At 46.5% G+C, this 14,581-nt stretch overlaps 1 protein-coding gene across 1 annotated transcript in view; it reads left to right on the plus strand.

Annotated features, from left to right (window-relative positions):
* Positions 1-14,581, plus strand: part of MCF2 (MCF.2 cell line derived transforming sequence) — a 59,697-nt gene that overhangs the window by 23,106 nt on the left and 22,010 nt on the right. Inside the window, 9 exon segments of the mRNA XM_056359883.1 lie at positions 2,653-2,772; positions 3,860-3,976; positions 5,750-5,899; positions 9,584-9,708; positions 10,185-10,299; positions 10,660-10,779; positions 11,951-12,142; positions 13,585-13,776; positions 13,927-14,098. Of these exon segments, the coding sequence (XP_056215858.1) occupies positions 2,653-2,772; positions 3,860-3,976; positions 5,750-5,899; positions 9,584-9,708; positions 10,185-10,299; positions 10,660-10,779; positions 11,951-12,142; positions 13,585-13,776; positions 13,927-14,098 (1,303 nt within the window).

The following is a 14,581-nucleotide window of genomic DNA, read 5'->3' on the forward strand; positions in this document are numbered from 1 at the left end:
AAAGTGCACGTCAAAAGGACTGGAAGGAGTAGGAGGGGATAAAGCAAGCTCATCTCTGCTGGAAGTGCCGAACAGGATTAAAGGGACAGGGGATGGAGGGGGATGATGAGGTAGGACCAAGGGAGGATGCATCTTCTCAAAGATATTCCTGATGCATTTTTCAGAGGAGGTCAAGGTAGGAGCCTAAAGTTCAGCGGCCTGAACATACTGTTGTGCTTCTGAGCTGGAAACAGTGACTTTCCCCAGAGTCTGTGGGACTTCACCATTGGATATTGGATTCATGTCCAAGGGACTCATAAGCATGCAGAAGGACCTAAAATTGCATCTTCTGAGCTCCTTTAAAGCCTTGTAAGACCACTGGCCTCGCAAGGCTTTGGTTCGAGTCAACGTGAGCCATTAATGCCAGGGATGCAGGGCCTGTTCGGAGCAAAAGCATCCTGTCCTTTGAGATTTGCAGCTCATGGTGGCTCTTTGGTGATATCTTTGAAACTTTGTTGGGGGATGCTGTTGTTGTCCTGTCTGCACAGAAATGTCCCTTGGGAAATGACCAGGATGTTGAATGAGGCAAACATGGACATAAAGGAGAGCGTGAGGGAGTGACAGATGATGGACTCAGCTCTGCAGGGGCAGGCAGGACATTGCCATGAATGCAGGCTGCCTTGTCTCTTCCTGGGACGTCCTAGTGCTGTGGGACGTGCTGGAGCATGAAGAGTGTCAAGGACTAGCCAGGTCAGCCAACAGGCCTGGACAGAGCAATAGCAGCGTTTGCTGGGTCCAGCGGAGAGCCGGTGTGGTGGAAGAGGCAGCCAGCTTCTCAGGGACACGCTGGAGGATGAGTGTTGAGCTTGCCAGAGACTTTCCAGTGAAATATTAATGCCATAAATTTTCAGTTCATTCAAGATGTCTACAAACCTGTGCCAGTTCTGGTGGTGCTTTCCTCAGCGAAGGTTTTCTGCATCCCAGGCAGAGATTCTCCTCAAAGCGAGGAACCACTCCAACTCCTCGGAGATATCCAGTAGCCTGTGGATGGTTTTCTCTCTAGTAATATGAGAAATTCCCGTTAAGAATCCTGATCTGAGCAGGGTCTCCAAGACAGATTTCCTCTTTAGAGCTGTGTCTAGTAGCTGGGCGTTGGAGGGCCTGCCTGGGGTTGTCTTGCAGGAGAGCAGATCTTCCTTGTAGAACTAATTAAACAGGCATGGAAGCAGGGAGCTGAATCTGGATCTCCTCCAGCCTCTCGCCCATGCTTTCTTGGTCAAGACTGTTTAGAGCTGCGAAGGTCTGGTGACTCCATGGCCAGGTTCAGATCTTTGGCCCATCTGCAAGTTTGATGGGCTTGGGTGTTGGTTCCTGGGGTCTCCCGTGGCTGTAGCCATCGCTGTGTGCCAGGGGCTGGCAGCCGCTCCGGGGGCACTGGGTGCTCACCGGGTGCTGTGTGGCAGCGGTGTAGCGCCCAGGGACTGCAGCCAGCACAGACGTCTCCATTATTTGATGGTTTGCTCTTGTTCCTAACACCAAATCCTTGTCCCTGGCACCATTCTTGTTGACTTCCAAAGGGTATGAGTTTGGCACTTCATTCACGTTAATTTTTTTTTAATCTGCTCCTACTAAAAATAACAGTGGATCAATATATTGAATTTACATGGCTTATTCGATCATAAAACTCACTGTCCATTTTTAAGTGGGACTGTGGGCAACGGAAGCCACAACCTGACCTTTCCTACACACACAAAAAAAAAAAAGCGCACAGCAAATGAGTTGCAATGCAGTTCATGGATGTCGGATCTCAACTGTAAATCGTGGCTTTTTTGATGCAGGTTTATGGGAGCAATCTTTGTTTCGAAGGCATAGATTAAGTGCCCTGCAGTGCAAAATACCTAAACACGTTCATTACTCTCACCCTTGGTATAGATACTACTACTGTGTTTCATGAAGGATTATAATATAAGGAGGAATATATGGAGAAACATAACCTGGCCTGGCAGGATCTCGGAGTAAATCATATGTTTAATTAACTCAATGCTTTGCATCATGCATTTATCCATAATTTAATGATATGACTCCTCCTTTCTTAAAAATTCTTTTTCATTCTCAAGCACCCTTTTCACAGATCTATTTAAATGCACCTGCCAACCATATGCTTGAAAAAAGGCTCCAGCAGCATAGACAGGAAATTTCAAATTCTTACCACAAATTAAATGGTGCCTGGTAATTACCAGGGACAAGAAGAGCATGCTCGGTGCAGTTATGGGGTGATTAGTGAGTATGGCAATAAATTTTGCTTCCTCAATATGTCTGTCATTCCTCTCAATGTTCCAGCCCTCTGTTCCCTGGTAAACGGTAATTTCGCTCTGCGATTTATAATGCTGAACACAAGACAGAATATTAAAGTTTATAATAAGTGGCCTTCCAAGGTGCATGGCTGAACTCCTGTCTGCTCCAAAGGGAAGCGGGACTGGTCAATCCTCCTGCAGTTACGTCCCGTATCACTAAACCACTTACAGCATCTCCCTCCTGCTTTGAAAATAAGAAAAGGCTATCAGGGGCAATCAAAAAAAAAATGCTAAGATCTAAATGACTTCCCCTCTTTTCAAGGCATTTGGTTGGACTTGCCATGTCCCCAGCTTAAACATTGTCTCTGTTTCCTTGCAGGCGTCTTTCCCAGGGAACCTGCACTTAGTGATGGTTCTTCGTCCCACGGGGTTTTTCCAGCGCACCTTCACTGACATTGGATTTCGGTTCAGTCAGGAGGATTTTCTGCTCAAGTTACCGGTACGAGCATGCAGAGTTGTGCCTGCGTGTGACCGGAGGCTGAGGGGTGTGAGGGGTGACAGCGTCCCACACTGTGGCACCTATGTGAAGAGTAACGGGAGTGTCTCTGCCAGAAATGCCCCATTTCCACGAAATCTCTCCCCACTACATCTCTCCCGTATCATTTTTTGGGCCCCTTGTGCACATTTTGCTCCCCACAGAGCATCTGCATGGCAGTAGGTGATGGGCTTCTTGGCCTTTCCTCATCCCCATGCAGGCTGCATGCTTCTGTGAAGGATGAAAACATGCTCAGGAATTTTTCTAATGTCTGAAAAGTCAAAAGACATATCTAGTGAAGCTTTTGCTATGAATTCCACCCATAATTGACATTTTCATCTGAGTGTAAACTCCTTACCAGCATCATGTTGGTATTTGTTTCTAAAATATCAGCTGAAATGGTTTTATATTCTCAAGTCAAAGTTTCCAAGATTTCTAAAGTCACCTTGATTATGGTACAGAATGAGAGTAATTAAGGGAAGAAAACTACATTTATGGAATCTAAGGTTGATGCAATTACAAATAGACAAAACAAGCCAATGTTTTCCTTTAGGAAATAATATGATTTTCCACGAACTTCACATTTTTCACTCTAAAATGATTACCTTTTGCAGAATTTTGAAAACTCATTACTTATCCCAAGGGCAAATCAAGACACACAAAACCTCATGAGTATGTATTTATGTGGAATTGGCCAAGGCTTCATAACTTATTAAAATGTTTATATTTTTTCCAGATTACTGGTCATCCCTTGCAAAAACCTGCATTACTTTTGCTTCCAGCTCTGTTCTGCAGTCAGATACTGCAGCATCTCACTGTGCTTTGCATTTAAGGAAGAAAGCATCTGGGAGATCAGGGCTGGCTTACAGAAATGGTCAAATACATCAAATAAAAGCCCTGTTAAGCCATAAGCATAAGAAGAAGGCCATGCTGTAGAACATTATTTAGAGAAAACCCAGTTTTTAGATCCAGAAGGATTTGTAGGCTTGAACCACGTCTGCCTTGGGTAGAAGCGACGATCAACCGACTAACGGTGCTGCCTTGTTCGCAGGTTGTTATGCTGAGCTCGGTTAGCGACCTGCTGACATACATTGATGAACAACAATTAACCCCGGAGTTTGGAGGCACCCTGGAGTACTGCCACAGCGAGTGGGTCATCTTCAGGACTGTACGTACCGGGGCTGAGCACTGGGCTCTTGGGTGTTTGGGATCGATTGAGGAAGGTTTACGTAAGGCAGTGAGCAATGGGTAGCTGGAAGTTACCCCTGAAGCCAACCACGTTTCTGTGATCAGATTTGCAAAGGAGTCAAGTGGCATTAGGCACTTGATGGGTTAGAAGGGAACTGGATGATTAACTCCCTCAGGCTCCTTTTGAAATTGCTCCCAAAAGATCTGTCGTCTTAAGTCTTTTTTAAAATTCTTTTAATGGTAGATACAAGTTAGACTCTTTTTTTTTTTTTTTTTTTTCCATAATGGTTACTTCATGTGTGAATTACAAATTTGTTCGGGAACCATGGCAATCAGAGTGCCTTCTGCATACTGACCAAATGCAGAGACTTTAGAATTTTATTTTTTCCTTTTGCAAGACTTTTCCTTTAGTATTGCCAGGAATCAGGAATTTCACTCCCTGACCTTGTGCCTTGCTTTGTGTTTCTATGCTTCCTGTACACTCTTAGTTTTCACTGGGACTTTGTCTCCCAGATTAATGGCAGGCTGGATTCTCAGTTACCTTCCCAACAAATCAAAGCACTATTGAAAAATGTACCTGACATCCTAGTGCCCCTTGTCCTGCAACATCATCCACACCCGCAGATGTGGCGCTCAGTATAAAGTCAAAGCACAACACGTTGCAGCTGGAGTAACTCAAGCTATTGCTGGTGCCATTAACTTTGTGACAGTTTACACTGATGCACTCCCAAATTAATGAACTGTTTAAATTTTTGGCTCTTAGTTTTGTTCTTTTGCATGACATGTTAAAGTGGTAATGGCATAGCTCTCACACTTGGAGATAAAAATGACAGAAAATGTGAATCTAAGAAAAGGATAGTTTCTAGACCGTAGCTGCATACAGTAGCTAAGTGTCCATATGAAAAACCTCTCTCAAAATTCCCTTGTAGTGTGCTCATAAAAGTTTCCTGAAATTGCCATGGAAAATACACGTTCTTTGAAGAAAATATAAATATAATCAGCTAAATTTGAATTTCTTACCCTGTTCTCAAAAGCAGAGGTGGAGCTGTGAGTGGGGTGGGAGAGCCCCACCTCATCCCCTGGTGTGAGAGCTGCCTGGTGTCCAGAGCTCCTGCTGGCTGGCTGGGATGTGCTGGGGAGGTACCACAGCACTCATCTCCATCCCACTGTCTCCAGTTTGTCTCTGGCATGCTGCTTAGTTCCCTTCCTTGTTGTCTTGGTGAAGATGCGGATGAGGTGGCCTGGTGCCAGGCTGCCTTGAAACCTGCCATTCAGGCTGGCAAAGCTGGAAACATCCCTTGCCAAGAAGCCAAATACATCTCCAAAGCCCTACTGCCTGGAGGTGGTTCCCAGTGTGAGTTAACCAGAGGAGAAGAATAATAGAAGAGGAATTACAGGAATATGTGAGATGGATCCTATGGTGGCTTCTGCTGTAAGCCTCCAATATGTGGTAGGAAAAGTCTCGGAGTGCACAAGAACAGGCAGCAGAAAACAAAGCGTGAGGTGGCTCTGCCCCGTATGGTCCTGTTGTGGATTCAGTCCACACTAAAAGCCACCTCGCCACGTGTGGGTGGCCACCAGCTAATGACCGCAGCGCACATCGGCTCCGTCGGCAGCGGACATCCCACCCGCCTCTCTCAGAGCAAGCGGTTGGGCTCCCCTGCAGGTCTCAGCCTCGGCTCTTTGTGCGCTCTTAATGAGCTGTAGGAATGTCCTGGATCCCAAGCTGATTGCAATTATCATCTCCCACCAGGCAATAGAGAGTTTTGCACTAACCGTGAAGGAAATTGCACAGATGTTACAGTCCTTTGGCACGGAGCTGGCAGAGACCGAGCTACCGGACGACATGTATTCAATTGAGCGCATCCTGGCCCTGCGCACGGAAAAGTACTACCAGCTCAAGGTATGTTTCAGCAGCAGCTCCACGGCCTGTTTCCAACCCCTGTTTACACAGCAAGATGGGATTTCTGGGGTTTGACTGCCTGTTTGTTTGGTGCCCGCTCCTCCTTCCCTCCTGTGCATGTTGTCAGACAAAAAACACAGCACGGCTATATCTATGTTATACCCTAATGTTTGCCATCCGCTCCAGCAAATTACCCTGCCAGCATCCAGCAAACTGTCTCAGCTGCCGCCTCCTTGCTGGCTGCAGACGTTGGTGTCCACAGTGTGTTCCCCCCGTGGGCTTTGCCCGTCTGGCTGGCTGGAGGGTGGGTGGGTGGGTGGCTTTGTCATCCCTGCGTTTGTGTCTCCAGCAGGAGTCCCTTCAGCCTGTCATGTTGGGTCTGATGAGTGGTGGGAGGGAGCCCTCCCGTTGAGTCACGAGGTTCAGAGAGGATCCCCTTGCTGTCTGAACTCCTTCTCAGAGAGGAGTCCCGGCATGGCTAGATCCAGTCCTAGTCTCGGACCTGGTCAGCACTTTTAAATCTAAGGGACTGTATGGACAGCCACCCATCAGCGTCAGCGTTTGGCTGTCAGAGCCCAGCTAAGGACTTTCACTGAAACAGATTTGCAAAATTAAAAAAAAAAAAAAGATTATTCATTAAGGTGACAGGTATAACAAGTTTGGAATTGCTGTTGATAAATATACTTACTGCAAAAATTGAGCTCAAGTCAAGAGTACAGCGCTTTTGTTAGTAATATTGTCCTGGGTAACGTCTGATGTATCCGGAGGCACAAATCTGGCCACGGAGGTGTCCCTGCTTGGGGACGAGAAAGACACATTGACCCGTCCTCTGAAAAAAAATACTTTAAAATGCCAGATTTTATGCTCATGGTGTGGCGGGACTAAGTCAATTACTGTGGCCGACTGGCCCTTAACAAGTTGTCGCTTGGGCTCTGTGGTTCAGCACGGAGCGGGGAGGGCTTGGCATGGGTACGGGTTTGTGGTTACAGATGTGTGGGGGTCGTCCTGGCCTTCACCGAAGCAACACCAGGCTGCGAGGCCCCTGCCTCACCCCGGGCATCGCTCGGTTTGCTTGTTAGACCACATCTGTTACCTGTTCTGTGGGACAGCCAGTCCAACTCTCGACTCAGCTGTGAGCCGAATGCAGCCCGTTGTTGTTAGGTCAGGATGGGGGGGGGGGAAGCACGCTGCCGCCGCGCCCCCCACGGCTGGGGGGAGCTGCCTGCAAAGATCGTCTGCAGGGATGGTTTGTCCCCAGGTCCCTCCGCCTGATGCAGCTTCCCCGGGGGAACTTAAGGGAACTGTGCTGGAGAGCATCCAAGGTGCAGGATTTGTGTGAGCGCATGGTACAGAGGACTTACAATGTGATCCCTGTCTTCATGTGAGGCTGCATGTTTCACCTTAAACAACTTTTTTTTCTTTAAGATTTTAAGATTTTTCCAGCTGATTGTGATTATGATTAATGTTATGGTAGGAATTATTATTATAGGAATAGGAATATATTAGAGGCGTTCCTATTATTAGAAGAATCTGTGCAGCCGGCTGTTGTCTTTGCTGCTCCTGCATCTTTCTGGGGACAGCACAAGCCTGTCCCCAAACCCTCACTTCAGGAACAATTCCTGTGTTAACAGCCGTGCTGTGTGGCTGAAGAATGAGCTCCTTTGCTTTATTGACCGGATTCGCTTACATAAGTCCAAGAAGCGTAACTATCATTTATTACCATTTGCCGTTCACGTGACAGTGAGTTCCCAGAAGGCTGCCTGTAAGAAATATGCAAAATGACATCCAAAGTGTGCTATGTGTAGGCATAAATGTGCGTGCTTATGTATAGAAAGCATCATTATAGATACTGCCAATAGTCTTTTTCTTCTTTGAAAGTGAAGAGAGCTCTAGTATAAAGCAGCAGCTACATACACTACAATATGACTTACTGACTTAAACCTCATGCTTAGGACTGTGGCCAGAGTGTAGGGGGAAAATAGAAGCTATACAACGTAGTCCTGAATATAAACCAGCCTGTAATACACACTTTCTTCTGTGGAGAAATAAAACATGTTGTGTTTTCATTTGCATATAAAGCACAGCAGCCTCAGTGCTAGGCATCTGTTGCTTTCAGTACCTCATCTATTAATTTCAAATATCAAAAGCGCTCGTTGGCTTTTGACTGAAATGAAGTCCATTGCCTTTATCTTTTGTTCCTTCTAAGACCATGAAAGATGAAAGCCGATGAGAAACTGTGCACAGATTGTGGTGACAGCGAGACATGGGATGCTTGTCTCTCTCATGACAACCCCAAGCTTGGTACAGCTGATTCCTGAATTCAAATAATGAATTGATCAGAATAATTTATGTAGCTGTGATACTGAACGGAAGCTAGTTGCAAACACAATGAAAAAAAGGACAGAAATTAATTAAACAGAGTAACTAAGAAATTAACCTTTTTGATATACTGAATGGGGAAGAAATCAAGTTAACACCTGTTTGACAGCCACGCTACTTTGCTGTATGTATAATGAAAAGCTTTGAATCAAGAGGGGAACGCTGGGCTCTGGAGGGTGAGATGTAAGAGGATGAAGTACCAGCCACCTGTGGTCTAAAGCGTGCTGCGTGATTCCTGTTCCCTTTCAAGTCTCCTGGACGTGGTAGTGTCAAAAGGAGATGGGGTTTTTGCCTTGTGGTCATCTTCCATGACGTTTTAGTGATAGGGTTGCAAACCTGCAGCATACACTGCATATGGAGGAGGTGAAGCTCCTGTGGCCGTATCCTTCGGCTCCCGGGCTCCTGCCCTGAAGATGCTGTTATGTTTAGGTTGCTGTGAGCTATCTGGGGCAGGCAGATGCTTAAGCAAGTCTGTGCTTTCTGAATCTTCTCCCTAAAGCGGTTTTGCTATTGTTTCTCTTGCAGTAGGAGTCTGGCCACCTCCTAGGACGGGGTCTTAACGACTCCAGGGGTTGGCTCTCTCATGGAGCCATGCATAGGTCTCTCCTTCAGAGCTTCTTCCAAATCGGTTAATCAGCCACATCTGTTTTCTCCTTCCTTCTCACCTCTGTGTTTGGTCTCTTTTTTTCCTTGAAAATAATTGACCAAATGCACCTGTCTGCTTCGGGGCTGAGCCCAGCACAGCACAAAGCACCTCAGCTGATGCTAATGAACACACCAAGGGTTTAAATTTTCCCTAAGTGGAGATAACACTAAAGCACTGACTTGCCTCTCTATGTAGAGGCTGTAGTAAGTGGTGCTGCGTGGTCTCAGTCCCAGCTTTGTCCCGCTATGGGATGCTCTTCCTACAACCTCCTGTGATGACCTTGATGGAGAAGCACAGCCTTCAAGCTGCAGGAATGCTTGCTTGAAGACATGAGCTTGTGGATAGATGCCTAATACAAACCCACCTGCTCACCAGGAGGCCTGTGGTGGTGCTGTCTTCCTGCCCTTGAATCATTTTATGGCCTGATGTTTTCCTGTGTGCCCGTTTCCACCCAGCCTGGCAGGAGTCCGTAGCTCAGCCTTCTCCAGCTCCAGGGGTGAGCCCCGTGGAAAGGGGCTAAAACATCTGCTGGGAGCCCTTTGGTCCAAGGGATGCTGGTGCTTTGTTTTGCACAGGGAAACGAAATGGGAGAAACATGAAATGACTTATCCTTACCTCAAAAAAAGTATCCTGAATCAGAAATGTTTTGCATTACGCAGGAAGATATTACAGCAGTCACAAAAGAGGGAAACTTGCTTCTGAGCAGTTTTGAAGAGCCTGACCCTGGGGAATGCAGTCAGGACCAGCACCACGAGAGGCCTGGGGACTGGGAGACTGTCCACCGGTGAGTGCACCGTGTTCCTAATTTGCCTGATTTTTGAGTGAAAATACTCAAGTTATTTAAGCGTAGATGTGTTGTTTAGGCCACCTATCAAACAGAGACAAAGATACTGGAATTTTGCTCCAGAGCCATCACATTGCTGGGTGACTTCTGTCAAACGACTTTGACCTGCTGTGATTTTTTTCCCCCCTGCTGCTTCGATGAGGCCGTGGAGCAGATGCAGGGTGTTCCCATGCCAGGCTCCCAGGTATTATTCAGATAAATGGAGGTAGCAACAACTGCGTCACGCAGGCGCTGTCACCTCTAGTGATTATTTCATTAAAATTCTCTCTGAAATCTTCACAAGTCATACATTGACTCCATTGACTTCTGAGAGCTTGAGTGCAGAAGACCTGAAGAGGTGAACTGTAGGGCTTGTCCATCTCTGCTTGTCCTCTAGATGCAAACTGTTCCAATCCTGTCCTTTTTCTCTGCTCAAGGTTACTTGGCCAGCTGCATGAGATGGAGACTGCTTTTGATGGCTTCTGGGAGAAACATCAGTTAAAAATGGAGCAATATTTACAACTGTGGAAGTTTGAGCAAAGTTTTCAAGAGGTATGATCAGATGCACTTCTGTTGGCAGAAGGAAGAGTTGGAGATGGAAAGGAGGGGAGAGGAGATAAGTTTTTAGTGGATTTTATTATGAGAGCCTTTGATTTATGCTGCAGTTCTTGACTCTGGCAGGGCTAGCTAGCTGGGGGAGACCACTCTGCTTCCTTACTCCGAGCTAATTTAGGTGTTGCTTCCGTGCCGTTGCATAGGTTTTGCTGTTGGAAGCATCTCTGAACGTAGATATTAGTCCTTGGACGCTAGTTTTATTATTGGATTAGCTGAAGTGTGATTAATTCTGGTCTGAGAATGATTTTCTGCCTGTGCTTTGTATCCTTTTGCAGCAGTCTTCTTCTTTGTGTCTAGGTCAAGAATGCCATTGAATTTTTAAAGGGTCAGCAAGCGGAGCTGCCCGACACTGGCGACAGTGTCCCCCAAGTAAAACAGAGGCTCAAGGACCTGGGTCATTTCGATGGTATGGCTCAGGTGAGATACTCTTTCACAGAAAGAAGCACAAGTGAAACACAAGAGGTACATTCTCTATTTGTGGTAGGAAGCGTTTTCTGAAATTACCTGGTTCTGGATTAATTCGTTGGTAAGTGGCTCCATGAAAGGATTGATTTCATGTCTCTCCTCTGCACAGCAACGCTGTGATCACTTCGAAAGCCAGGAACAGGGTTTTTAATTATCATAGTTAAAATAAATCGCTGAGCCACCGTGAAAATCCAGAACAGATAAATGTCTGAACATAGGGGAGGCGTGGGATTTAATGAGATAGAAGAATTATTTATATGTTAAGTGCTTTAGCAGTGTTAATAGGCAGACTTGTTGCGAGGCACATGGAGAGGCAAAAAAGTTGTTATCTTGATGTGCCTGTGAATTGAACATAACATATGCATGAAGACGAAGAGATGTAGGGGAAAGAAGAGTGAAGAGAGGTGATTCACAGGAGCCCGACTGAAGATGGGACTTCTGTAAAAGGGTGCGCTTGGCAAGCGGGCCAGGGTCAGTGGAGAAGTCCTGAGGGATCTGGACACAACCCTCAGAGGGTTCTTTGAAAATTGGAGTCCTAGGGGAAAGGCCTGAGGCTTTTTGGTCCTTTGGAAGAAATGTTTGTGGGGGGAGGGAGGAGGAATGCAAGGCCAGGCAGAGAGGGTGCAACAGGGAAGCCGTCCCAGCAGAAAGCCAGCCCTGGAGAAGATGTTACACTGGCCAAGATGTGCAGATGAGATAGCTTGGTCTTTGCATCAAGCTTTGCTGCAAAATGCCTGGGTTTTTTTCGCCACAAACCTTCACTGCCCAAGTTCCCTTTCATGCTTAGGAGCGTAGTGTGCCTAAATCGGGTATCAGCTGCGTTTGTTTTTCCAGTCTAGTTCCTGGAGACGGCAGCAGCACATTGCCAACAGCCATTCACAGCATTGCTAGTTTGGTGAAATACAGTTTACTTCATCCTCTTTTTGGATAGCAAAAGGTTTTTTTTTCCCAGACGATGGGTGCTATTTTATCCTGCGTAAGCCACCCATCTGCCTACTCCTAATGGCAGTCATCGCCATGTGTACCTGAAATCTGGTAAGACGTGAAAATGCATGTTGTCACATGTAGATATTTTGGCATTATTTCAGTAAGTGTGCAATCCATTCTCTTCCTTTCACTGAAGGATCTGATAGGGAAGGCTCAGGTGGTGATACTACACGGACACCAGCTAGCAGCAAACCATCACTATGCACTCAACTTAATCTGCCAGCAATGCAACGAGCTGCGGCACCATTCTGATGTCTTGTCTGACGAGATCAAAAGGAAGCAGTTGCGACTGCAGAAGACCTTGGATCTTCATACCCGCCTTCAGCAGGTACAGTTCAGAGATGCAGTGACCTGAGAAGTAGACCCTTTGCTTCCCCATGGGGTTAGCCTCTCCACATCTTAGCTGGAAGTGTGCGAAATGTGCAGCTTTGCTTCAGCAGGTCATGGTAGGGAAGTGTTCACCAGCGGCTGGAGGAGTGATTCACCCCTTGGTTAGCTGGTTAAGTTAGCAAAGCGTTCTCTACTGGTGCTGTGAATAGTCAGCAGAAAGAGGTGGGCATCTCCAGAGGGCAGTTCAGAATGCCCAAGTTCAGCTGCTGCTGTTGGTCATGCTTTCATGTTGCATCCACATTTTAATTGAGTTTTGAGGTTTTCATACCCAGTGCAAAAGAGGTAATGCTTGCAGATAAACGCCAGCCCTTTTTCCTTAGCAATTTATTAAGAATGAACATAGCTGACTGTAAAATACGGTGACAGATTGGTAGATAGGCACAGCTGCTGTGTGCTAGCATGGAAGTGGAGTCGTGTGGCTCCAATGCTCTTTGATATCTTAATCAGAGTCAGATATTCATTTAGGGAAATTCACGCTAATTAGGCCAGAAGGCACACTGCTGTAACATGCTTGAGGCCATTAAGAGAAGCAGCGAAGTTTGACCCTGTTCCATTTCACTGTTTGGGGGGACTTGGGAGCTTGTTCTTTCTCTCTGTGTCTGCAATGTTGCACTAATCTGTGGGGGCACATGGTCCCTCAGCAGCCCCTCAGCTGCAGGGCAGTGTCCTCTCTCAGGCCTCCCACGTTCCTGGCCGGTGCGGTGGTGTAGCCCATGGGCTGTGCTGCCGCACACCGTGGTCCTGCTCTCCACCACCCCGCTTTCCGCTCGCAGCACTGGAGGTCCTCTGTCGTTCTTGGCTGCAGCATCTTCTTACGCCTGTGCACACCACAGCGTGTGAGTGCCAGCCAAACCCCAGCCTGGCGTTCACCTGTTACCTGTGCATGTTAAATGCTGACCTTTCAACTGCAATTTAAAATCCTTATTTTTTTCGGAACAGGAATGCAATTACTGTGGTCATTCCTTGTGATTCAGGTCTGCTCAGAGGCAGGCATTTATTTCAAGAAACCTGCGTGTCTCACTGTAAACTCTGTACTGCCCCCTTCAGCTTTCTAAATTGGATAAATAAAGATCTGCTTATCATTTGGTTCAACTATGCACTGAATAGTGCTTCGGTGTCAGTTTTACCGTTGGTTTTAGCCAGGTACAAGTGGGAGCGCAACTTGGCTGGGTATGTTGAGGACTGCAGTCGCCCTCCAGAAAAAATGTGGCCTTTCTACTTTCTAATCAAAATGCAATAGCTGCTGAGGTCTTTAGGAGTACTAATTAGCTCCAAGTTGAAAATACAGATCCAGTAAAAGATATTCCTCATGGGAACCTTGATTTCATAGGGGTGCTGCTGACAGTCTTGCTCCCTGTGTTTGCCCTGTGCTGTTACCAGGCTCTGCAGTGCTGTGACGAAGGTGCCTACCTGCTCGCCAACCAGCAGATGGATAAGTGCCAGTCTAAAGAAGGCGCTCAGAAAGCTCTCCAGGACATAGAAAGATTTCTTGAAAGCTCTTCAGCCTACTTAAACTATGATCCCCAAGCCCTACGCTATGATTTTGAGTCAGTCTTAACACCTGACCTGAAGGTAAGCAGCCCTTCCAGTTCCTTGCTGCACAGGTGAAGGGCAGGGTCAGACTGTGTTGCAGTGTCATCACCCTTGTAGTCCTCTGGTTTGGGTCAAAGTGGAAAATTATGGTGGTTATTTGATCACAGGAGTCCTTTTCACTCTCTACAGTGCCAGATACAGTCAGTGCAGGTCAAGCTTGAAAACGTTCGAAGCATGTTTGAGAATCGGCAATCTTGCTTCAAGAAGCTGTTGGATAAACACGTGCGACCTGTCCAGTTAGTAGCCCCTCGGCCAGAAAATCCACCGAGATCAAAATCGCCATTGTTCTCTCCTAAACATGGTAAAATCTTTTAAGTTTATGCTATTTTCAGATGATAATTTTCCTTTGAGGCAGGATGAGTAAGACTAAGGGCAGCTTTGAGAAACCAGCTAAAGCTTGCTGGCTGGTACAGAGTTGTTGTATAATGCTAAATGTATATGAGATGATTTATTACCTTTCCAATTTTTGTGTCTAGCTTCTCAAACCTGTGTGAAGAATGGGGCTGGTTGCTTGGTATTTATTTTCACTTCCTACTCAATGAAAAAAGAGAGCCGTAAAAAGCACATGCTTCCAGTTCTGCTTTACTAGCATCCTACTGGGCTGAAACCTGGTAAATTAGTGCTACAGGGAAAAAGGGCAATGTTTTTAAATTTATTAGCATACCTATTGTCTGCGACTGTCTTGAGCTGGAGCTGGCATCAAGTCGGACTGATGTTTGCAAAGGAGCTTGGAGAAATGAGGGGCTCAGATCTTATGAACGGAAATGAGGTGGATGCTTAACTC

This window comes from Falco biarmicus, chromosome 14, assembly GCF_023638135.1.
Source record: "Falco biarmicus isolate bFalBia1 chromosome 14, bFalBia1.pri, whole genome shotgun sequence".
NCBI lineage: Eukaryota > Metazoa > Chordata > Aves > Falconiformes > Falconidae > Falco > Falco biarmicus.